The 27357-nt window shown below is 38.8% G+C and overlaps 1 protein-coding gene across 1 annotated transcript; it reads right to left on the reverse strand.

Moving 5' to 3' along the window:
- Nucleotides 1–1394: 1394 nt before the first annotated feature.
- On the reverse strand, nt 1395–26013 carry ngef (neuronal guanine nucleotide exchange factor). The gene is made up of 15 exons (XM_062385518.1): nt 25476–26013; nt 22070–22175; nt 19062–19400; nt 18520–18584; nt 16554–16804; nt 14247–14407; nt 13988–14140; nt 9200–9329; nt 8971–9045; nt 8140–8229; nt 7252–7415; nt 6639–6797; nt 4112–4191; nt 3923–4027; nt 1395–3767 (listed from the first exon to the last, which is right to left on the reverse strand). Exons 1-15 carry the CDS (start codon nt 25687–25689, stop codon nt 3508–3510), a joined length of 2352 nt encoding a protein of 783 aa, XP_062241502.1. The 5' UTR covers nt 25690–26013; the 3' UTR covers nt 1395–3507.
- Between the last annotated feature and the right edge of the window lie 1344 nt (nt 26014–27357).

The raw sequence follows: 27357 nt of genomic DNA on the forward strand, positions 1-27357 counted from the left end.
GAGTGCGTCTTGGAGCCGGCCATTAAGTCCTTTATTATTCAGTGCACGTCTTATAGTTGCCACTGCAGCACTTGTACCAGCCTTCATCAGGTCATCCTGTAGGTGTCTTGCATTCACACAGGGATTTATCTGAGTTGTTCTGACTAAGTTGCTGAGGGTCCTTGATGAAATGCTGGGCTTTCTTCCACGGCCAGGCATGTTTGAAGCTGCTCCATCAGTTGTAAACTTCCTTATAATGTTCCCAATTGTGTCTCTTGGAATATAATTTTTTGGGGAATTCTTCTTCTACCCAAGGCCTTTCAGGTGTGATGAAATAATCTCCTCTCTCAGCTTTTGTGTAAGCTCCTATGTCTTTCCCATGATTGCAACTCACCTTGAATACCTTCATGGGTGGGGTTTATATATGCATCACAGCTGAAGCAAATGAAGGATCAGTATAGAGTTCCCAAAGGCTTAATAATGTTTCAACTCAACTTTAGGACAAAAAAAACAGCTTTAAAAACAACAATATTATATTGGGGTTGAATAATTGTGACATGGCTATCTTAACAAAATATACTGCTACACACAAATACTACATCATGTATTTTCCGTGTTGATTTTCTTTATCATTCAACTCATAAAGAAGGCATCCGAAGCAGAATCTTGATCAAAGAACAAGATTCTGTCTACTTTAATTGATAAATCCTTAAAATCCTTGGGGGGGTTGAATATTTCTGATTGCAACTGTAGGTGGGAGAGCGTGGCCTAGGGATAGAGCGGGTGCTCTGTAACAAGAAGGTTCGAATCCCACTCTATCCCATCTGCATGCCAAAGTGTCCTTAACCAATTGTCAACATATGGTATAAAAAACTTAATGATAAAATGAGGTTACTACTTGGGGTGTATCCTGGGTATATAAACAATAACAATAATTAAAATTTCCTAAAACTCTTATTCATTAATACATCTTTAAACTCATGGCTCTTCTTGTCCTGTTTGAAAAAGAGGCATACGATATAAAGAATAGAATTCTAACGAAATATTATGGAATAAAAAACACAACAGGAACCTTTTTAAATGGCGAGGAAGTTAAGCCCCTGGAGCTGCTCCGTCACACTTCTCCATTGTATTTTCTAAATCATCTGGGTGGGAGGGTTATATCAGAATTTGAAGGTGTATATCCTACACTTAATTGCAGCTCCCCTAAACGCCCTCAACACACACACATGAATAATAATCATCAGTCCCACGTTTTCTAAACTTCCCTTTGAAGTTCCTTGCTGGTATGTGTGACAGAACTGTATGTACAGTTAGGAGTCAAAATAAATATATGCATGTTAATGTGTTTCTCTCATTCTAAAAGAAAATACTTAAATCATGAAAGTAATATAAAAATCAGTAAGTCATACATATCTCTGATCAGTGCTTTTTTATGACCAATAATTTACATCTTACAAAATGAAATAATTATTTAGTAATTATTACTTAAAACATTAAATTTTTGCAGTACTGTACACAGGTTATTTAAAGACACACAGGCTTTACAATTGCAATGTTCCATAGTTGTTAGTGTTAATACATTCAATGCATTTGTGACATATTGCAGTTATTTGGCATTAAATTGCAATTATGTGTGTGTGTGTGTGTGTGTGTGTGTCTGCGTTTGTGCACGTGTGTGCCTGTGTGTGTGTGTGTCTGTGTGAGTGTTTACGTGTGTGTGCTTCTGTTAACTGATCATTTCAAAGTGATTTCATCTCTCTTGAGTATCAAACACTGTAGGCTGAGAAGACGACTGTTGCTCTTAGCATTAGAGCTTCAGATTGTCTTGAAGGAACAATAACTGGGAAATACTGTTGTCCAATGTGTCTATAGTCTCTTTCATCATATGGCAGTTATTACCTCTGCCATGAGTTGAAGTCTCCACCTGTGTCTGTCTGTAGGATTTGTTTGATTGCTTGGTAGAGTATTTCATTAGCAGAATTAGTGAAAAACTACTAAACCAATTTCTGCCAATGTTGGTGGATGGATGGGCCCTTGGCCTGGGAGGAAACCATTACATTTTGGTGTGGATGCAAATTTATTGGGGGAATCCAGGAGTTTCCACTTTCTCTTAATGAGTTGTCAAATAAATCATTTAGATTATGAGACCACTTCCTTTTTTCTTTTATATATCTACTATTTGATGAAGTCAGAGATCTGATAGTAAAATGAGAAACATGAGTCAACCTTACCTCTTGTTGTGTGACTTAGGTTGCAGCCAACATTGCAATTTTCTAAAAATGTAGAAATATAATTTGTGTTTAATTTGTGTGTGTGCGTGTCTTTTCATGGAGGACTTGACACTGTTCTGAAGAAAAGCTGATCACTCGGCTTCTGTTACAGCCAGCTCTGAAGGCTGGTTGTAGTCAGTGTTTCATACTCAAGATACATTTTGGATGGAGTGCCACTCTGACTCATTACATTAATATTTATAGACACTTTAGATCATCATCAGTGATTTGGATGCAACATTAATCTTTGTCTTAATTTTGTTTGATATTTGTATGGTGACCCTGACATTCAGGCAAATAGTCAAAACACCAGCAAATGATAATCATGGCAATAATCACATTCAAGCAGCTTGTCAGTAAGTTGGGACTTTGTGACCCCAGAGAAGATGTAAATCATGTGTATGGAGACATTTTCGGATGACATTCAATTAAATGTACAAAACTGGGATATGTTTTCTATGTTTAAACTCAAAATACTTGCAACATTCAAAATGTTGGTTATAAAATGCTTAAAAAAATCACATCATGTGGTATTTTGATTAGCAAAGCTTTGAGAAAGTTCAGTTACAAGCGCTTCAGTCAATTGAGATGAATAAGCATTTCTGTCAAGTTGAAATTAAAGACGGATTTGAAAATGTGTAATTTTATCTGGTTTGACATTTCTTTAAAAAAACGTTTTATCAGCAATGTCTGTAGATGATACCAAAAGTGTGAGTATCGAGTGACTAGTCAGAGTAGTAAGTTAACTTCTGGTTTTAAGAGCAGAAGATCCACATGAAAGCTGCACATGTTTGGCAATTGATGAAGGTCCTTTGCTTTAATTCACTGCATATGCTGTCTTAAATTGCAGAGCATTGAGCTATCAGGTCATGTGTATGTTGTGTCTGTGGGTATTTTACAATTTAATGAACACTAAAAGTTTCGAAAATTTTCCATGCAGCAGTACCTTTAGACTGTTAGGGTTCATTTCCCTGACAAAGCTCTCTACCATACATATAGCTTTGTGCCATGCAATACACACCATGGTGTGTGGGCGTACAATACATATTTATTACACATTTATGTGAAACATGCAGCATCACATGTTCAAGTTGCTGACTCAAGCACTTTAATCATCTCTGGATTTCTCCATCTACTGCTCAATGAAGATCAAAGGACAAGGTGTCATTGTGTTGAAATTAAGTCAAATGTCTCCTGATAATTTAACTTTTCATGCATATGGTCCTGAATGGTGACATTCATCGCTGTTACTGATTCAATGCTTTACTTCACTGCTTTCCCCCATTTGATCAATCAGAGGAATGGAGAAGCTAGACACCTTATGGGTGCGTCTCCCTGCTCTCACACCAACCCTGGCTCCAGTTTGCTGTCCTCCTCCACCTTCTTGGGCTTGTTGGATCCTAAAGGCCTCTCTTAGGTTCTGAGCTCGGACCTCCTTGCTCTGGATCTCCTCTACTAATCGGCTAGGGAACCAGCCCCTTTCACCATCATGGAGCCTTTCACCCAACATCCAGCCTGTTATACATATGACACAAAAAGTCAGGGGGTGGCATAAAGATAGATACAGAGAAAATTACTGAAAACAAACTAATACAAATAGATTTTCTTGAGATATTTAACAAACAACAGCTTCAAAGGAGATATAGGAGCAGAGTTGTGCAACTACAAACCATCATCTGTTCTCTCTAGGAGGTTCAAAACATCTGCCATCTCAATAGAGAGTTCATCTGGCTCCTGAGATGAGTATGACTGAATACACTGCACCTGTGGAGTGTCTAAAGATCACACACACTTTGAGTTCATGTCTTCATATCTGGATGTTGAGGACTGCAATCTGTTGGTGTGATATTCTGTCTCACCTGGTTGGTGGGCGTTGGTAGACATAAAGCGTGTGCGCCGGTTTGGAGTGAGAGCGCAAATCCATCGCAGCTTGTCACTCCTGTCCACAGAATTTAATTAATTAGAAAACAGTACAACAGGATAACATCTGGACCAACAAACTGTTTACAAATCCATCCGATCTACTTTACATTCTAGTAGAATGTAGAGTAGATCTACATTATTTAGGGTTAGGGCTACAGACAGTATCCCTAACTTATTATCCAGTCTTCTCCACAAATGGAGTCTTCTCCACAAATGGAGAAGACTATCCACAAATGGAGTGGGCTGGCCACTCCTTCCCAGAAGTGGCCGGCCTACCAAAATTACTCCAAGAGCGCATCGACGACTCATCCAGGAGATCATAAAAAAAAACAGAACAACATCTAAGGAACTCCAGGCCTCACTTGCCTCAGTTAAAGTCAGTGTTCATGATTCAACGATAAGAAAGATACTTGGCAAAAATGGCATCCATGGGAGAGTTCCAAGGCGAAAGCCATTGCTGACCAAAACGAACACTAAGGCTTGTCTCACATTTACTAAAAACCTCTTGATGATCCCCAAAACTTTTGGGCAAATATTCTGTGGACTTATGGAACAAAAGTTTATCATACCAACAGTCAAACATGGTGGTGGTAGTGTGATGTTCTGGGGCTGGCTTGCCGCTTCATGAATTCTGCTCTCTACCAGAAAATCCTGAAGGAGAATGTCAGGCCATCAGTTTGTGACCTCAAGCTCAAGCACACTTGCGTTGTGCAGCAGGACAAAGATCCGAAACAGACCAGCATGTCCACCCCTGAATGGCTAAACAAAAACCAAATGAAGGTTTTGGAGTGGCCTAGTCAAAGTCCAGACTTAAATCCGATTGAGATGCTGTGGCATGACCTTAAACAAGCCGTTTATACTAAAAAAACCTACAATGTGGCATAATTAAAAGAATTCTGCAAAGAAGAGTGGGCCAAAATTCCTCCACAGCGATGTGAAAGACTCAATGCCAATGCAACGATGCAAACGCTTGATTGCAGTTGTTGCCGCCAAGGGTGGCACAACGAGTTATTAGGTTTAGGGGGCAATTACTTTTTCTCATAGGGCCAAGTAGGTTTGGATAGCTTTTTTCCCTTAATAAATGAAATTAAAAACTGCATTTTGTATTTACTTGGGTTATCTTTGTATAATATTACAATTTGTTTAATGATCTGAATCATTTAAGTGTGACAAATATGCAAAAAATAAAAAAATCAGGAAGGGGGCAAATACTTTTCATAGCACTGTATATCAGCTGATGATTCAGTCATTATCATTCACTGAATACTTGTTTCCTCCTTAACCTTCCATTGGCTTACTCCTCTGGCAGAACAAGTGCATCCAAAATGCAGTACTACACACAATTGTCAATCGTGTACTGATTACTTCATACCTTAACGAATTGATCACAACAATCAGTGGTATCCTAACCTCTAGTCTGGGACATTATTTGGAAATGGCAGTTTGACAGGTGAACACAGTTTATGTATTTTTTACTTTGTCCACCTGACAGCACAACCATGTTAATTTATGGTATCTAAGTGTAAATTGCTTGGAAATTATTGATTTATTTTAGCTACGAAGTTTCCTATTGCGCAAATAACACTGCAGGTTTCATGTTTATGATAAAGTGGATCTATAATCTGTTTTTAATTCACAACCTCACGTCTGCATCGCAAGTTTCCATAGCTAAACTATTTGAATGCATTGGTTAGAGTTAGCGTACAGGAACTTTAACACTAGAAGTGGCGCATGCATCTTTTTTTTACACCCTGTTTTATGCAACGGTTATAAATGAGGACCCAGGTCTCAGATTTGTTTGTGTTGGGCCCCCTGTATCTGCTATCATTAATATTTCCATACAAACATATTAGAGTTTATTTCTTTGTTTCCTCTTTAATTGTGTTTGTTTTTCCCTGCCTTTGTGTGTGCAGGTTGTCATAGTTTTGATTTTCCAGGCACTCCTGTTTGTATAACAATTTTGTGGAAGTACCTTGTTTGCCAGTTTTCAGTTCATCTTTTACTTTGCTAACATTTACCAGGACAACCCTGCCAACATTTTATCAAGTATATCAAGCCTTCTCAGCATCTGAAACTATGTATCAGAATGGTGTACAGAACTCTCACCTGCCTGCCCAGCTCTGTAATCCTGGAGTCCTGTTTCATTACCAGTCTATCCGCTCAATTCAAATCATCCTATCTAGTTTTTACAATAAACACATAAAAACATGTGCAGTCAGATGTTTATAAACTCCACTTGCACAAGTTTTACTCCTGCTCTTCAGATATGGAGAACTGTTCATGCACATCTGACCCCTGACCTACAAAAACACTTGCTCCACCTTGTTCTACCTGTCACAAAAGCTTTAGTACATGGACCAAAAGTACAAGCAGCTCTGTTAAAGTACACCTATTCCACATCTACGTTAACCTACATGTACATCTCATTTACTGCGGCTCATCTGATCCGCCACAGATACTTACATACTGGCCGTCTTCAGCATGAAGTTGACTGGACGATCCTCTTGGTTCTCCAGTAGTTTAAGATTAAAGACACTGGCCAGCAGCTGGCCCTGGTCTTCAAGATCCTCAGTCCTCAACATGGCCCTTGTGCACGAGTCGAGAACCTGGAACTTGTCCCCACTGACAACGAGATGGCTTAGTTAACATTCCTTAATCCCTTCAGGGCAACAACTGACTGATACAAGTCAGTCAGTTACATATATATTTTCAGTCCTCAACTGCATCATTACACATATATATATATGTAGATCGATATATGTATCAGTCAGATACATAAATCTATCTACATATGTGGGTGTAATGATGCGGTTAAATTGTAGTGTGTTGTACTGACTGGCAATTTTATTATTTTGTTGATTCAATTTATATCTGTCAGCATGAGTGCTAAACAACAACTATATGTCTGTATAATGCAGTACAATTACACAGCAGTCAGAATACATGCTCCTTTTTAAAATAGTAAGACAAACATCAGAACATTCATGATTGCAGCACTGCATTTGTTTTAGGTATAGGTGTTGCTGATAATCTGACAGAAAAGAGACAAAGACAAGAGTAAATACTTAATTTTTACCTGGAGCTGCGCTTGGTTACCAGCAGCAGATTGTTAAAAAGAAATAAGTAGACCGGTTGGTAGAGTTTACGACTCCGCATGGTCCGAGTGCTCTTTGGTCCAGACATTAGCTGTACTTCACCCTTCTTTAGCAACCAGCGTGAGTGAGAAATGATGGGCACAGACTACAAGGGGTCAAAAGAAGTCAAAGATATGAGTATAAAGTCAGGTCCATACTAGTACACAAAACTGCCCTTTATAGTTCCTGCCCTTCTGAATGATGCTTTAGTTTGCATCAAATCACTGTTGACATTAAAGGACCAGTATGTGATTAAGGCAGAAATGGAATATACTATTAATAATTATGTTTTCATTAGTGAATAATCACATAAAACTAAGAATTGTAGTGTTTTTTGTTGTGTTTAAGTGAAAATGAGTTCTCTCTGCGAAATGTTCAATGCATGGGTCAGAGTGAGTGTAAAAGTGTGCACTTATAGACTTTATAGATCCCAACTTTTGGGTGAGAAGTGGCATACTCACAAAATGGGCTCTGAAGATGCGTAACACTACGCAACAGTTATAAATGAATCCCCAGGGCCTTTAAAATGACAGACTGATTTACATATTTGAGGCAGTCAGTCTTGATCCAGACTTGAAAAGGGAATTGTCTAAATTGGGACAGAGCTATAGTCTTAACAAATCCCCTTAATCCTTAGCAGCATTATGGCATTGTACCAAAACATTGTGTTGACCTATTCCCCACTTTGTGATAACCATGTGAGCAAGGGCTCATATTATGAACTAGGCAGAGACAAAGGTCTCACATCAACAGACCTAAAGTCCATCGAATCTGCCATCATGTGTGATTTCATTACAGTGGAAAATACAAGACAATAAGACTTTATTTACCTTGGATTTAAACTCCAGTGTTTTCTCTATCCTAATAAGCTCCTCAGTACGACTCATTTTTCTGACTCCCTCGTTACACTCTTTCACAATCTGAGAAAGACAAGGATATTCACCATTAGTCCATTACATTAAAACTCCACACACGTTGTTTTCTCATCTTTATCTTTTTCTTAATAATCTTAATCTTCTTTGTCAGCTGGAGTCAGTTCCAGCTGACATTGGGCGAATGCAGCGCTCACCCCGGACAGGTCGCCCATCCATCACAGGCTGTTGTATACAAACAACCATTCAAACTCACATTCAATCCAACAGACAATTTTGTCTCTAATAACCTGCATGTCTATGCCATTTGACTGTTGAAAGAGTGGGTGTATGTTTGTTTGGACAAATGTCTGATTAAATCATATGGAAATCCCAATGCTGAAATCTACTAATTGTTAATTTCGATTCAATGGATACAGGAACACTGGCCTCTTAACAGTGGACTTTTAAATCTAACTTTCAAACTCTTTGAAAAATAAAACCACGTAAAAAGGGAAATTATTTAGTCTTTAGACTGAAATAAGCCCTGCAGGGGATGATATCCAACAGGACGTTGTCAGATAGAAGGAACACTGCACACTTATCCAAGGGGCATTGTTTTGTCTCTTATCTCTTTGTGAACCCTATATAACACCAGTTATGTACATCGTAACAAACCTGGAACGCGTGCTTGTATGAATGTGTGTGCTCAGCCAGCACAGTACGTAAATAAAACCAACGTAAACAGTCATATCATTACGTTGATACCATCCTCACAGCGACCTCAGCGGGCCCAGCTCCCTGACTGACCTGCTCCAGCTGCTTATGTGCTTTTATAGCATTGAATTCCCTCTCTGAGTTTTCCTCAGCTTTCTTCAGGATATTCTGTGAAGAGAAAAAGAGTCTTGTGAAAATAAACCAAATTATTCAACGATAGAACCAAACATTGTTTATGGCTGCAACTTTGACATGTATCAAAACTTATGGCTGAATCTTGCCAATTTACTTTAATGTCTTATATTCATGTTGGTACACTCACCTGAACAAGCAGCTTGAGCCTTGTGATCCTCTGGAATGGAAGGATGAGGAATGATGTAAAGGACAGGCCTCTGACACAAGAATGATTCTCCAGTGCAGCCATGGTCTCCCGAAAAGCCTGGTTTACCTCTCTGGAACCACAATCATAAGAACACAGTGAACACACAGCTCTGCCATCCACACACACACACACACACACACACCCACACACCATCCTTGTAGTAGACTTAAAGAATAGGGCTTGTGACTACTTTTTCCTTTGTCAACATGAAAGACAAAAACTAACTGCTAAAACTGAGCAACAAACTAAACATGTTTGTCAAAAGCCGCATGAATCACCATAAAGCACAGTGTGGTCTGCAAATTCAAAATATTCTTATCAAACACTTAAGTCAAACATTTATTTATAACAGGAAAGAGCAAGATCTCTTTTTTTGGCACACCCTAATTACAACTATACAGAAAGAATAATCCACAATTCAAAAAAATATTATAGACAGATACAATAAACAAACAATATAATTGGTAAATAAAAGCAGTATATGAACAATATCAAAATCTCAGCTGGCCTGAGTCGGCAAAAATAAATAAAAAATAATAGGTAGAATGAGCTCATCTAATTTCACTTGTTCCTGCATGTTGTTCCACTGATGTGGAGCATTACACTTAATCTAATCTCATTGTTTATGAATGTGAACCAATTATTCCTGAAGCTATTCTCAGTTATGAATTAATCATAATTATGAACTTCATCTAGAGGTTTGAGAGTAATACACAGCATTTGTGTTTTGGCTGCGTTCTTTCTCCTCTGCTCTTCCCCCTATACACTATAACAGCTGCACCTCCAGTCACCAGTCCGTCAAGCTTGACCACCTTTTGACCTGGTACAGTGAATACAAATTGGAGCTCAATGCTCTCAAAAGGTGGAGATGACTGTGGACCTCAGAAAGAGCCAAGTCCTCACCCTGTGTGACTCCCCAGTGGACACAGTGGAGTCAATCCGCTTCCTGGGCACCTTCATCACCCAGGACCTGAAGTGGGAGCTGAACATTGGCGCCCTCCCCAAAATATCCCAGCAGTGAACGTAGTTCCTGCGGCAGCTGAAAATGTTTAACCTTCCAAAGCTGATGATGGTGAAATTCTACGTTGCAATCATAGAGTCCATCCTCACCTCCTCCATCACCTTATGGCACGCTGCTGCTACAGCCAAGGACTGGGCCAGACTGCAGCGCATCATTCTCTCCCCTGAGAAAGTGATCAGCTGCAACCTGCCCTCTCTCCAGGACCTGCATGTCTCCAGGACCTGAGGCCTGCAGTTAAGATCTCCGCCGATGAGGGGCCCGGAGCAGGGGCTTTTCCATTTTATTAACAGGATCAAAACTCAAAGAGTCCAGCAGTTTCTGCAGCTCAGCCGCTGCCTTTAAACCTGAGGATCAATCAGCTCAGAGCTCTCACCTGCACTGATGGATCCTCTGGTACAAGTGAAGGTGCTCTCCCAGCTACCTCTCCAACAAACCCATTCATACAGTGCATCTGTGTGCAGCAGTTTTCTCTCTATGAGATGGGGCAGTTTTGTGGGTTCAGCATCTTGCCCAAGGACACAGGAATCATAATATAGCGTTCCACTGGGTATATGCAGTGTTAACTCTCAGTTTTAGCAATTCCATTTTTGCCACTTTCAGCACTGTACCCAAAATACATTAAAGGAGATATAGAGTACCAAACTGTGTTTTTCAAACAATCGCAGGGCATTTGTTTTACACATTTTGTTTGTTAAGTTCAAACAAACTGAAATGGGAGGAAATTATTCATTTATTGAGGTCTAAATAATAAATGTTAATGTTGCATTCTAATGCATCAGTGATATGTCCAAAAACGTCACAAGAGACCTGAATTCTTCCATTTAAATGTGTGCAGTAGTCAATCGGGGTGTTCTGTGCAAAGTATGTGATACAAATCAAGTAGACAGCAGGAACAACAGGACACAGGTTGTAGCGTAGGATTTCTAAATTGAAAAAATAAAAGAGTTGGGCGCTAGACAGGGATTCTTTTGTTCATCCAGGACAGAGGGAATCACATTCCAATCCAAGCAGGTTAGATAGGGTTTTAACATCCATCTCAGGCTCCAGGGATCAGCTTTTTTTCCTCATGATCCAGGACGATTGTGCGATATATCCAGCCGGTTCTTGGATCAACTTTCCAGAAACTAGTTTATCTTATCTGTCACCTTTATTATCTCCCTTGCCCCTCCTTTTCCTGTTGAGGAGTAAAGGGTCATTATGTCCTTTTAGTCTTCTCCTTTCTGCTACAAGGTGGCTATGGAAGTGTGTGGAAGTACAGTCAAAATGTTGCAGAGGACTTCAGGCATATACTATACTATGTTTTAGCCAGATTAAATGATTTAAACAACCTGAACCATAAATAAAAGGAAGCAGCTTCACTACAGTCAAGCAAACAAGCGAGAAAATTGTGTTTACCAACTGTTTACCAGTATTTACCAGTTGTTAACCAGTTGTTAACCAGTTGGTTCAGCTCATCACTGACCCTCATCTTTGTTATAGTGAGTTTATGGAAAAAAATTATATTGTGTTTCACCTGTAATGCTTCGTGTTGACATAACATGTCTTTCAGTAGTGACTGTCAATCATTCATCAGAGTTAACGCCCAGCGACATTCTGTTTGGACCATGTTACTGCCAAAGGGTTTGAACACCCAGTGACTGAACCAGGAAATAAAGATGATTAAAATCATGATGAGATTAGAGATAATGGCTCTTACCTCTAATTGTTAATGAACAAAAATGAAAGTCTATTGCAATGACTTTAGCTACACAGGAGGAATTTATAGATAATTTCATGGTTGTATTTGGTCTTTTTATGGGACCTGTTTAACAATAGGAAAAATATAAAACCAGTTTTATCCTTTAAAAATAAGATCTAGCAGTGAAGCCTTCCACAGGATGTAGATATTGCCTGGAATTTCCATTGTATAACACATTGCCTTATATTATTTAGGTTAATTTGACTTAAATATGTGCAATGAATCATGCACTTAAGTCTTATGGGAAAAGTCTCTGTAGAAAACCCTGTTAATGAATGTGAAGAGAGGGAGCAAATCGCCTTTGCTTTATTATATGCAGCCTGGAAATAATCTGTCTTGGAATGATGGCAGTGAAAAGCTCTTAAGAAGCAACCAGGCTGCATGAGGAAGAAAAACTCTTCACAGCTGAGAAAGAAAACAGCTCTCCTCCTCCCAACTATCACAATCATTAGTCATTAGTCATCACTTTTGTCACATGCTTCCCTCAACTGATAGAACTAACATTTCTACATTGCAGCTCATATGCGGATGTGATTCTATGTTACAAGTATTTAGGCCTGGCTCCTGCTACCCGACAAGACATCTCATGGACTTCATCAGTGAATCGTTCCCAAAATGCTGCTTCATAAACTAACCACCAATATTCTCCGAACATACAAGGTTTTTTTAGTAGCTGTTATCATGAGGTACCGGTCCTCTGCAGTGCATTGGAAAATCAGACTCTCAATCAGGTATGTGTGGTTGATTAAGAGGGACACATGTATTATATTCGTACCCAACCACACCCCGCAGATCACATTCGTCATGACTTCAACAAACCTGTTTCTCAACATAAATCAGTGTTAATTTCGTTGACGAAGACGATGACGAAATATATTCGTTAACGACCCTTTTTCCATGACGAAGACGAGACGAAGACGTAACGAAAACGAATCGTTGAAAATAAAAACTATGACGAAATCTATTTAAATTTTCTTTGACGAGACGAGACGAGACGAAAATGTTGGTCGATGACTAAGTCACAATAAGTTTTAAAACATCCTCGTATCAGGCCGTCATGAAGTATCAGGAGCGGGCGAGTGAGTGTGTCTGTGTCCGCCCCAGATAGCGCTCCGGTCCGTAGCTCCGCCCCCCGCCCCGCGCACTCGCTCAGAGAGACACAGTGAAAGCAGAGCTCGTTCTCTTTGAGTAGCCTCTCAGTGACTCACTGCTTCTTAACTATGGAAACAGTGAAAACACAGAGTTTCTCTGGTCTCAGCTGCTCAGAGATCAGCGCTGCATCTTCTTGATCAGAGCAGAAGCTGCAGTTGGTTTGTACCGATGTTCAGTTTCTGTGTCCGGCTCCAGTCTGACCTGCTCTCCCTTTTTGTTTTCATATTTAAAACTAAATATATATTTTTAAGCTATTAGGCTGCAGCTATATGTTTTTATAAAAAAGGAGTTTAATGTGGCTATTAAATGTGACTAAAACTAGACTAAAACTAAGAAGGATAAAAATGACTAAATGTGACTAAAACTAGACTAAAATGGAATTCGTTTTCGTTGACTAAAACTAGACTAAAATGTAATTTGTTTTAGTCGACTAAAACTAGACTAAAACTAAGAAGGATAAAAATGACTAAATGTGACTTAAACTAATATGCATTTTCGTCAAAAGACTAAGACTAAATCAAAAATAGTTGCCAAAATTAACACTGACATAAATGCATGACGGTTTACGCCTATGTACCCATAGGTCCTCTCTCTCCAAGCATGTTATCATAATAAAAAGTCAAGCAGCCGACCGCACTGTTCTGTACAGGTCTCATGTTTGTTACGCCTTTCAAAAAGGTACTGTCCAAAGTCAAACATCACACCAAATCGCCACCAATTGCTTCAACTAGAAATTAACATGTACCAATCCATAGACAACTGCTAGTATATGAAGACAGCACATGGTAACAGATGTTTACAAAAAACAGCTACTCACAAGATACGTCTGTAGTTCTTCTCCTGGTATACCTGGTTGATAACGTATTTGATGAAGACACTGAAGTGTTCCACAGCATGGTAGTAAACAATGTCGCACACATCTGATATGAAAATGGACTTCTCGATTCGATGCTCAAGATCCATGAGGAACCTAAAAATATTATTGGACCATGACTTAGGGATGGACTGGAACTTTGTACGGTCAGGCATCAATTACAAACGGATAATGAATCTGTTAAAAAAAGTCCTTGTCCTACCTTTCACTGGCTTTCATGACCTCCTCAATGTTGGAGAAGAGAAAATGCATGTCGGATTGGCTGAGAGTGTTGAATAAAACAGGGTTACGTAGGAAGTGAGCCTCTAAAATCTCCAAACTCTTGTAGTAGGATGCCTCTGAGGTGATAAGCTCAAACATAGCCTATTGACAGAAAAGCAAATCAAAAGGCACATTAATGCTGACTGTGGTTCCCTGCATACACTGAGCATTTGATATGATGAGTGATGTCCTGCTGGCAGAGTTGACTGCAGTGGACACTCAATGCACCTGAGAGAAATTATGCCGCAGAACTTCAATGCTCCACTGAGTCTAGGAATTTGTTTTATCACTTTCTGTTAATCGGTTTTATTTCTGTTTTTTTAAAACATTAATTAAAATTTATTGTCATTATGATAAGTATTTACTATAATTTTGTATCTATATTGTATGTAAAGCACATTTCCTGAATGAAAGGAGTCATACAAATAAAGTGTATTATTATTATAATTCATATGCTAATGTATGTGTGTGTGTGTGTGTGTGTTTGTGTGTGTGTGCTCGGGTATCAACGTATGAGCCAGGTGTGTAACTTCATTCATATAAGTGGATAGACTGTAAACATTAAAGTCTGGATAAATACAGGAAACAACACTAAAACTGCTCAGAATGAAAGGTCCAAGGTCATCAATCCTAACCCTAACCCGTTCTGTGGTTGACCCTTATGTATCGTACATAAACAGCATCTAAATCCTAAAATCCTTGATATGCTCTGTTTTGTTAGTGTATTCATTGTTTATCAGATTATTTTTCCATAAAATTTAATATTTGGGAAAATCTCAATATAGACTCATTCCAGTTTATTTGATATATCTTGTTAAAACCATTAAAGTCTTAAGCAGGAGCCATGCAAACAATTCTACCTTCAGAGATTTAATTATCTTCATGGTTTTTGGAGTGAATGGATTCAACTTTAGTTTGTCCATCACATTATTAGAAACCCCTGTCTTTAAAACACAACACAGGTCAAACAGTTCTACAGCCATCACGTGGCCACAGAGTTGAATTAACACCTCTGGTTTTGAGTGTCTTAACCTTGATAAAGGAAGGAGAATCTGTCTGTTGACAAGAATGTGGACGCCAACCGTAATAGTTATATCAGTATAGCAAGACATCAGACTCAACCCGCTCTACCCCCAGCTGTCCCTTGAGTGGTCATCAAAATATAAATACAGACCATTTACCATCTTTTAAAATGTATGTGATTCAATGTTGACCCCACTCACATTAATTATGCACAAAGTTACAGTTAGTGTGAGATTCATTAGCTGTAGCTGACAATTAAAACCTTTGTTATCCCCACCTAACTTAGTCTACATGAATAGCATGAATAGTTTGATTAACTATTAACTTTTGACTCACCCTATAGTTTAGTAACATTAGTAATATTTTTTTAAACTTTGCATTTACCTGTTATAATGTCTATTTACTTGTAGGCATGGAGTAAGCAGACACTCAAGCATGTGCTTCTATTTCGTCTTGTTTAAGAGGCAGCAGACTTACACAAACAAAAACACTGTCAAACCAAAATATCCCAGAAAAGCACTTCCATCTGTTGTCAATGGACGTATTATAAGAAATGGCTCTTAAATGATGTGATTGTGTCCCTGAGCAAGCACATGTTAAGTCAGACAATTCTTTGTGCAAAAGATCACAATAGGAATTTTTGTCTATACTAAACAAAAATGCATTTCCATTTCCTCTGACAGTTGCAGGATAAATCTTTAGGACTTGTTTGCAACCTTCTGTGAAAGTTTAAAAAATATCAAACTTGGAATTTTAGCCGGTAATAAAAAATGTAACTAAACTTTATGTTAAAGTTTTCCTGTCTACTGTTTTATAGTTTTTATTTTTTCCCAGGCTCTGGGAAAGTTAAAAAAATATCAACATGGAATTATAGCCGATAATAGAAAGTGTATCCAAACTTTTGGGCAGCAAGGCTTTTTTAATGCAGTCATGCTGTTACACAACATTGTGTATGTTAAAAGTCAAGGTGGTTGATGTTCCCATCTAGTCTGCAGTGAGGTCCTTCTCTGAAATATTATAGGGATGTTTTACTGGACAACAATAGTTTTAACCAGATGCATCAAATAAACTGCATATTAGTGTTGATAGTGCCATTCAAAACCACATGAACACATTACTCATCCCTATTATTTCTGTACACATTACAAAGAAAAGTAATTTCTAAGTTGCCTGGCATGGTGAAACCTCTTGGTCACACTGACCTGTTCACTGTCACATAACTAACCTCTTGCATTATGATTTCTTTCGGCTGTAACTGGGTGAGCAGCCCACTGGCCTGCACACCTTCCAGATTCTGCCACAAGCTCAGTGAGCGATCACTGTTTCTCAGCTGCAGATGTAACGCGGGGGGGGACACGACACCGGGCTCTGCCACCATAGTCCCTGTCGAGACCCCAGGGGAGAGGTTGTCGCGCTGCCGCCGCTGCTCAATCTCCTGCTGCTTTGATGTATCCCGGTACTCCTGGTACAAGAAGGCTGGAGGGTAAGAAATACATGAGTCAGGCAACAAGCAAATGAGGGAATTTCTTTTTGCTTTTTGGAAAGGCCTTAGTTACCAGTGTGACATTACTGAGATAATATTAAGATAGGTCTACACTCCTGGGCTAGCTTCTATTCCAGTAGTCTATGTAAAATATTAATCTAAAGTGTTTTAAACAAAAAGAAGAATCTGATATCCTGTCTACATGAGAACATTGGAATGTGTATAATCTACTTCTTCCTCCTACATTTTTATTAATATATGTGCACATATTTTTATATATATACAAAAATATATGTGTCCTGTTTTGTAATCAAATGCCCTGTGATCAACAGTGCTGAAGAGAATCAGAGACTTTCTCAAACAGCCATCTGTCAAACATCCGCTGCTGCTCACATACAGGTGATAAATTGGGCAGTTTTCCTGCTCATCACATCTATCAGGCGGTCTTCATAAGGCGGCCCACAACACTGTTTTGGTATCTGTGTTTTATATCATATTATAACCAAAGCATACATTGCTTACAATATGTATTTATACAATATTCCAAATATTATTCATGAACAACCATCAAGTTGTCAGACCAATAAAGCAAATATCAGCCTGTTATGCTGAAGGTATTTACAGAGGGTTTTGTTCATATACAATTTACCATTTTTTTCTAGAGGTGGGTAGGACTTCAACTGTGTTCTGCACTGCAGTCAGTGCGGAGGTTGGAGAGCCACAGAGATACTGTCTCGCTCACCAGGTTTCAGGTGGGTTGAAACTTAGCTGATAAGAACAGATGGTCTGTACTGGGAGCACTGGCCCCATGTATGTGAAGAGGGAAGGTGACTTTGAACAACCGGTCTGTCGCATAATCTCCCTCAGTCATATATTGCAGATTGCTTTAGTGGGCGTTGAACTGGACTGAGAATTACATTAGTACACTTACACACACAAACGCATGCGCACACACACACACACAAACACACACACACACACACACACACACACACACACCTCTAAACGCTTTCCGCAGGACCCGAGCTTTAACCTACTGCATCTTGTCGGCTGTAGATCTGTGCGGATCTGTGCAGCCGACCACAGCACATCTTGAGTGCTTAATTTGTTTCATGCTGCTAGCTAGCTATTCCAGGTGTATCTGAGGTTTGCAAAAACGAAGTGAAGTGCTACGGCAAATGTCATATCTATAATAGGTGTGTGTGGGGGGGGCAAGGCCATGTAAGAGAGACTCCCATTTCCCTTGTGACGAGAGAAGGATACGGAAGCTCATTCGCAGTCACTCAAGCTAGACGTCTCTGACTTAGAGGAACCGTTTTTTTCCAGAGTTTTTGGGTCGGTAGAAATGACGGATACCAAAATTAACAACTAGAAGCACTAAAAAAGTGGAATTTTCATAATATGTCCCCTTTAAGTAAATTTGGACTAATTCCTGCAAATAACAATTTTCGAGTGTACACACTGAACTACACAATGGTGAGCAGACTTTCAAAAGAGATATGTAGTAACAGGTACAACCCAGTGGCAGTGCTGAAGCCAGCGTATTGAAAGTATAGAGATTGTTAATGATAAATCTCTGTTATTCAGTGTTAGTCATATAAACTCTTTGTAATTAAGAGCTGACTTTGCAGCTCTTAATTGCTGGAGGTAGTAGAAAGTGGGTGGAATATGTGTGCTACCACCCCCAATTTGACAAGTCTTTCCTCACGTATGTTTTTGATGATATTGATGCTGTGGCAGATTGTCTGCGAGCTTTCTCCATTGTTCAGCAACCTGAAAAGAAAGAACAACGGAAATCCATGTTTGGGCAGATGGATGGATGAATTCCCTCTATGCTTCTATATTTCTGTTGAAAAATCATGCAGCAGTGCTGTTGCTGCCTTCAAGCCCACAGATAGTCTACACAATGATGAATCTCCGCTCTGTCTTCTCCAACAACAACAGCCTGAACTGCAGCACTAGATTTAAGCTTTCATTAAAATACTGATGGAAATATAAAAACTGTGCCTATTACCATTCACTCTCTAGCCCCACAGTGAGTCAATACTCAATTATTCCAATCTCTCCATCACATTATTCAAAATGTATTTGTCAATCTACTCCTTCTCAAACATAATTCAAAAAATGTTTGTCTTATATCTGCTGTTTACCGCAAAAAATATTTACAAGCACAGTTTAAGCCTCATAAAAATGATCTGTTCTCACTTCTGTCCATTACATTTTTGTGTTCTCAGAGTCATTTGGTCTGACCTGCGGCTGAAGTGATCCCGTTCTGCTCCGTCAGAACTGGGCTGTTGTGCGCTCATGGCTATCTCTCTGACCTCCTGTACAGTGCAGGCTGCAGCCGTTTGCTCCGACAGTTTTTTTATATCTCCACTATGAATGCCGTGAGTCCGGTATGTGATCCTGTCATCTGCAAAGTCTCTTTGCTGGCTATTGAAGGCAGCCGATGTGTCCACACTCCCTCCACCCACATCTCCTCTTCTCTTATCCAGAGCATCCTTGTTGTACAGAGCATGTCTGCTGCTGGCCTCACCATTGCTTGGCAACACAGTTCTGGAATCATGGAGCTTTGGTGATGGCGGAAGGCTATATTCAACAGCAAAAAAATCATCTTTAGAATCACATCCATTGAAGCCATCTTCACTGAACTGAAATTCCTCAAAAGAGAGAGGTAGATTTTCTCCACATTGTTAATTGTCATGTACACAGACCCTTGGATATTTGTTACTATATTTGATTTTCACAGTATTTGTATTTGTTTGAGTGCATTCTGGGCTTTTGTTCACAAACAGCTTCCATTAGACTTGCTGTGTCCTTAACCAGTGGCTGGATCCTCTGTACAGCAAAAAACTGTACATTTCCTGAGGGCCTAAACATATGTGGTAAACACCAGACCAAAATTACATCATGGGAGGAGGATAGGGTCATTGACCCTGGGCCATATGTTTAAAACTAGATTATTCTACTAAAACTCACAAAACAGAAATATGCATTTGCATTCTATTCCTCAGATTTATGAAGCTGTGCTCACACCTGGTTTTGTCTCAGTGAAAACTTGGGCACACATTCACAAGCCCCAGTTTCCCCATAAATTAACTACTGTAGTTTTCAAGTCCATACTTGTGTCTGCTCCACTGCTTATTAGACCTGTCACAGTGAAATAACATGTGCAGTTTAGTTCTGCAGAAACAGCAGAGCAGCTGTCATCACTCACTGCTGTGGCTTAACATATCACATGTATACATCATCTATCATTGTTATGATATCCATGTTATCATTACCAAACATCATAATGAAAAAGACTTCATGGCAAAACTAAGATTATTGATCCCTTGAGAATTAAAGGTGTAGCGCAAAATCCCTGAGACCAGAGAAATCAAGGGGGTAAAGTGATTCACTTAATTTTTCCACTTTAAAACTATCATAACAACACATAGTAATAGTTAAAATCCTGACAGCTAGATTGACAAACACACATTCCAAAACTAATATCGGACTAGTAACAGAATCATGGGGATTGGTCAATTAAGTACATTTATGATTATTATGATTCATGTGATCTCTTGCACACCCTAGCTTACCTGCACATTGTTTCTCTGTCCAATTGGCAGGGACAGGGATACTGTTTTTATCTGCGTATTCAAATGCCAGTTCACGGCACTTAACTGGAGCAACGCCATTGAACTGGTCAGCTAGTTGTTTCAAGTGTTTGGCAAGCTCCTCCTCCATCTTATCTGTGAATATTCTCTTTACCTCAGCTACTGCACCCCAGGCTATTGATTTTACTATCCCTTTCTCTTTTTTCTTTATGAATCTTTTGAGGGTTGTCTTATCAATATTTCTATCCATTCCAGCTTTTCTTAAGCACTTCTTTCCTTGCATGAGCTCAGCGGCTGCACTATCCATCTCTGTGAGGGGTGTTTGGCCCCAGGTTGTCTTCCTGGTGTAGTTTCTTGTCATTATGGCTTTTCTACAATGTTTATGACATAAAAAATAAAACTACTTAGTTTTGAGCTTAGATTTTTTTGTCACCGTTTTTAAAAGTTTAAAACTTCATAGTATAGCCTTCAGGTATCCTGAAAAACTGGTTTGAGAATAGGACTTCAAGGTATAAATCACAAAAAATTATAATTCACTCATTATTTACTCATCACTATGCACCTTGTTTTAAGCCTAGCTTCTTGGTAGAAATTGGATTGTTGTTAAGCAGGCTAATACAGAGAAATATTAAATCGGCAATATACAGAGTATATACTATATACACAATATACAGTATATTCACTGTATAGCATTAGCATTACCCTGCTATAGTAGTCATTTTGCCAACATTACCATCTGTATTATAGGTACTGTGGTATTTTAACCACTGAATTTACACTATGACAGATACTGTCGTCAACATTGAATACTTATAGGACTTTTGCAGTTTCTACAAAGTCCTACAACATAATTATTAGTTACTACTTCTAAAACCATTTCCTGATCTGCCACACCTATTGTAAGGACGTCTGTTTGACTGTGGACAGATATGTCACCACAATAACGTCACGAACCTGCAAGACAAAGTCACAAAACCTGACAGGTGTGTAGTGTAGATCAAAAGCTAGCTCAGTTCCGAAACAGGTGTGGTCCAACATGCAACATGTTGACAGATGCAATGGCTCATTTTGATCCCAAAGTGATCATCCTGACCGATCAAGGCAGACGGCCGCCGACATTGACTCTGGTTCTGTTGGAGGTTTCCTCCTGGTAAAAGGTAGTTTTTCTCTCTACAGTTGCCAAGTGCTTTATGTTGGGCTTATTTTTATCATTGTATGGTATCAACCAACTAAAGTGCCATGAGATAATATATGTTTGAAACAATATGAAAGGATTTAATTTAAATTTAATTTAAATTTACTTATGGTAATTTGTAAGATGTAGTTTGTGGTACTGTTGAATTGAGCCATTCATATCTTCAATAAATAATGGATTAATTGTACCTGACAACTGGCAGGAAATGGTATTTCACAGCACATTGACCCTTTGATTGGTGACCAGTAGCAAGTGCAGTCTCCTACAGGAGGCCAATGGGTAGCTGTGGTTTGATAGACCTCTGTGCTTATTAAAGAAATGATAAGACATTGAGTACACCATGCATGAAGTTTAAAAATGGTGTATGGCAGTGTTAAGCACTGTGCGTTATTGGTTATTTACCGGGCGTGTTTTAGTTAAGTTGTTGGGTTGGGTAGTGAAGGCATGTACTGAAGACTCACCGTCCAGCCCTGGGCAACAAAGGTGATTTGAGGGGCAAAGGAGAACTAGAGTGGGGAACTCCTGCTCTGTTGGATGGACTGTGGTCTGGTCCAGGTCTGGTAGAACCTAGAGTGAGAGAGAGATTATGAACATATATTGTCCAATCGTTTAAAAATGTATATCCTACAATGCTAAATATTATATACATGCTATGTTTAGACGCCGTTGTCTTTCTGTCATCTGAATAGTCACTGGTCACAAGACTACAAGCGAAAGAACACACCCAAGACCTCAGTTCAGATTGTGCGATAAACAGATGACGCGTCAGTGCGGTTAGGAAGTAAAAAGTAAATGCGGTTAAAATAAAAGTCAATATAGAACTTTTTAAGATGCTAAGAGACATTTTAAAATGGAGCCACAAAGAACTTTGACACAGGGGCTGGAAAAGAGCAAAACAGCCACTTGTGAAGTTGTGCAACTGGAACGTTCGGAGGTTTGAAAATTCAAATTGGAAATTCTGGCATTCAGCAGGGAATGAGAATGGAAAACAGCACCAAATCCTACAGCTACTACAGGACTTTTTCACTTGAATGTGAACATGTTTGGTCACACACACTTGAATACAAATCCTTTCACTTAAACTATGCACATGGATGAATGAGTAAATCAAAAATCGTTTTTTTCCCAAAATACACAACAGGTTTCTTTTGACCTGATCTCTAACCAATACATGTAAATGCATTTAAAAAATCTATAATTGATATTCATGAGTGATCAATCTAATCAATATGTCTCATAAAGGGTGTTGTTCTTGTTTGTTTGCCATTCTATACCTGTAATACCTGTAGCTTACTGTTAGAGACTAGAAGCTTTTAGCCACTCTAATCTACTCTTTCAGCAAATTAAGTATTAAATAAGTCAATAATTATTTAGGCTTACATGTGTTAAACAGGAAGAAGTTGAATTAAATTACATGTAACCACAACATTAGCCACAGCGAGCTACACTGATCGTGCTCAGCAAATAGGGACGACATGACAAAGCAAGATGGCAGGCAGGTAACCATCACAGAATCTGACTTTGCGTAATGCTTAATTTCTCAATTTTGGGCGACATGCAGATTTCTAGATACAGGGTTGGAGACTAAAATACCACAGTCAATTTTCAAATGTTTATCTCAAATATTTCTGCTTTCCTTTCTACTATCATTTCCCAGAGCAAATAGACAAACCTACTCACACGCACACACATTCCATGCTCAGATACTTTTTTTTACAGAAACTTTGAATGCAGTTCAAGAACATCTTCAAGTCATATGCTACAAAAAAGTTCATGACTTAGAGCAGAGGTCTTCAACAGGGGTTGAGGTACTGCAAGGGGGGTCGCGAAATGTTTGGTTGATGAGACAAATTTTTATATTTTTTAAATTTATTCTTTTCACCCCACAAATTTAAAAGTCTTTAAATACAAATTAACATGAATCCAACATAATGTAGCGAACGAAGACGTTATCCTTCAGTCAGCAATGCACACTTTCAGCGACACACAATAATAAAAACATGAATATATGAACCTGTGTATTATTTGAATAGCTTAGTAGTGAATGCACAATAACAGGGCAGCTATGTTTATACATGGCACTAGCCCCAGTTCAATATAAAACACAATTTAATACAATATATATAGTAGGGGGTCCCTGCTCTATCTCTACATCATTTTGGGGGTCCCTGGCCTGACAAACGTTGAAGACCCCTGATTTAGAGGGTTAAGTATTATGATGAATATACATCTAACAGGTCTTATTTAAGTCAGATTCCTCCCACAGTCCAAAGACAAGCAGATTAACTGGAGATTATATAACATTGCCTGCAAGTGTGAATGTTAGAGTGAATGATTGTTTATATGTCAGCTCTGTGATGGACTGCAACCTGTCCAGAATGTATCCCACTTCTCGCAGAAATTAGCTCCAGCTCTCTCAAAGGATAAGCGGTATAGATAATGATTAGATAGTATTATTCAGGAATACTTCTCATTTCGTTTTGTCGGATGCTTCTTCAATGTACTATAAAAGGCTAAGATATGACCCATTCGTCACTTATTATATGTTAATACTGTGATTTGCTGCTTTTATGCATGACACGTTATTTTTTCATTTCAAATCAGCGGTTTTATTCTTTGAGGAACATGGAAGGAGTTCATTACTGTTATAATATAGCCTATAAGAGAAACTTGTTTCTCGCGTTTTGAAGAGATTTTTAATTGTTGCAGCACTTTCCTGAATTGTAGTTTAATCAATCAATTAATCAAATTTATTTGTATAGCCTTTATTCACAAATCTGATCTTCTCATCTTCTATTATTCCAGATAAGAGATAAAACATGTCATATATAGGATTGTACGATTTTATGGGCATTCTTAGATAACATAATTGCTTTAAATTGTACTATGTGTTACATAGTGGATACATTTAACATCGTGAGTACAGTTAAATCTTCATTCGTGTACATCTGCTGTATATAATCGGACATGCAATCAAAGCATGAACATACTTTATCCTTATTGAAATGCAAAAAACAAAGCTATCAGTCTAAATAATCATTGTAGGTACCTGATGGTGTAAGATAACAATATCTTATAATAAATAATCATAAGTTATCATAATTTCACGTGATCTCTGATGTCCCAATCAGAAAACTACCTCTGAAAACACACAACTAGCGTTCAGGTAGTTATGTATTAATCATTTGTAAGATCCCTCCCTCGGAAATCTATCTGATATGCTGGGCAAAGTCTAAGTTACAAGACTTTATTGTTGTATTTGGTGTGGCTTTCTGAAAAGGATACTTTGTTGAAGAAAGTACTGACTAATGTACAGTATGGAAAATATTTAGTAAAATTATTTATCACTATTATTCTATCACTCACTTTCTATTATTGTGAGAAATAGTTGATTATTGATGTTGAAGTCCAAAGTAAGTTGTCAAATTAAACTCCAAATAGAATAATGTTGCCGTATTTGGAGAACTTTGCTGCTTGGCTGTATTTGTTTGTGTTGTTTGACTTCAGGCAATTTTTACTTCAAATCCTCAGGGGGAGAAGTCGACTGTGGGAGGGAAATGTATTACTCAGAGTATTGTGCTCTTAAAACAGAACCAGTTTCTCAAGTTGTATTCATGTATATTTTTACTGGAGCATAGGACTACCAAGCCTTTGTTCCACTTCCAATAACAGCAGCATCAACTGCATAAATAGGACAATAATATAGAGCAGCAGTATACAGTATCCCATGTACCTCCATTGCCAATCCCTAGACCCTTAATGAAGGCTTTTAATACATACGTTTTAGTAAGTGCAAAATGGTCTGAGTTATACAGTAGCAACACAAAGTTGTACTCAGAGCACAGCAGAAGCCAAATGTTCTCTTACTTTCAGACCGCTCAGATGAGACCAGCCTCTTTTTCCTCATTGACCGGTAAAAGCGTGAGTTCCTGCGAATAGTCTCTCTGCTGAAACCAGCTTTGGTATCATCCTCGTCAACGTCTTCCTCGTGCCGGGGTTGAACCGCAGCAGTTGGAGGCTTCACTGGGGTTTCCTGTGTCTTCTGGCCCCACTTGCCCCTAAACAGGGCAGTCACAGACATGGTAAAAGATTCCCACTAAGTTGTCTCAAAAGTGAAATGAGTCAAGACAAACCCCGGTTTGGCTTTGAGAAAACTAGGAGAAGGAAATCTGTCATAATTAGCCAAAATCCAGGAGCAAATCCATGCTTTGAAATAGAAACAATTTGTTGAAAAATAAATCCCAGTACAATATAGTACCAACAACAACCTCAGAGAGCAGGTGGTTATTGTGCTCTCTCTCCCTTCTGTCAGTGGGAAAGTAGTGTTGTTAGCTACGCAGGCAGTCTCCGGAACGAGGAGAGTGCGTCGTTTATTTCTGCCACAGCTGTAATTATTGTATTTATGACTCTCTCCCTCTCTTGCTCTTTGTCCCTCCTCTGTTTGGCTCACTCCCTCCGTCCCTCTCTCTCTACACCAACCTGTTACGTGCTGACATTCCTGAATACAACCTGGCCTTACCAGCCTGCCTTTCCCTCTGCTCTAAAACACTGTGGTGGAACCTGAAAAGCCACCCAATGACAGACAGCAGTCTGGTCACTTTTCTCTCTATTCAGAGATCACTCCAGAAAATGTGTCTCATAGTTTCATTCTAATTGCTTCTTCTCTCTGATTCAGGTAAAGGGTTATAATTCAGGATACAACTTGTATTTTGGAGATGCTGTCTATTTTTTTATTGTTTTATTATGTGTTCTTTGTTCTTGTGTGTGAAGTAATACTTGTAATGTTTCTGCTGCTGTTAAGGCAGGGCCCCATACAGTATTTTATCTCTAGTCAGCTGACACAGAGGTTTAAAGTTCACTTGCTATTTTCTCCACACAGCAGTAAGCCTGCCTGTGTTGCCTTTCAATGCTGAATTCTGAAATCAAATGCAACAAAACTGTTTTCTAACCCTAAAATGGATTATCTTTCCTTGTTGTCAAATTAAATGTTTGGTTCTGTCCAAGAAGGATTAATGTGACAAAAACAATGCTTCACTTTAATTTGTTGGATTACCTTCTATTTTATGATATGTATTTTTGTATGCACCGTTTTAGGATGCAGTAGTTTAGCTATATTATTATAAAACCATTAGTAAAACGATTGACTGCATATAAAGTTTCAGGACGGCTCACAAATCTGAAGCCAAATCATATTGATTGCCCCCTGGTGGAAGGCTTCATAAACCTCTCCTCTTCCATGTAAGCAGCTGGGACATGGACCAAACCCAAGAGTCAAAGTACTTATCGAATAAATGTTTCCCATGCATGCCATATAAATGGGTTAGGTCTTAACCCACAGTTCCCCCCTTTTTCATTCCAGTATATATATTCGCAACTTACCTGGGGGCTGATTGCCAAATACATAATCTATGCAGTGGGTTTTGGGTCCACTCCTTGCTCTCCTTCCTAAAACAACCTTCAAATGAAGGCATCAGTCATTATCAGATGTGCAAACACCTCATCTTACTCTTTAAGATGCAATGGTAAATGGATTTGTATTTATATAGCGCTTTTCTAGTCTTGATGACCACTCAAAGCGCTTTACACTACAGTTTCACATTCACCCAATCACACACACATTCATACAGTGCATCTATCCCAGCACTTTGTTATTATATGGGTGACATTCAGGGTTCAGCATCTTGCCCAAGGACACTTCGGCATGCAGATTGTTCAGACTGGGGATCGAATCGCCGACCTTCAGGTTGGA

The sequence above is a fragment of the Platichthys flesus genome, chromosome 4 (assembly GCF_949316205.1).
Source record: "Platichthys flesus chromosome 4, fPlaFle2.1, whole genome shotgun sequence".
Classification (NCBI taxonomy): domain Eukaryota; kingdom Metazoa; phylum Chordata; class Actinopteri; order Pleuronectiformes; family Pleuronectidae; genus Platichthys; species Platichthys flesus.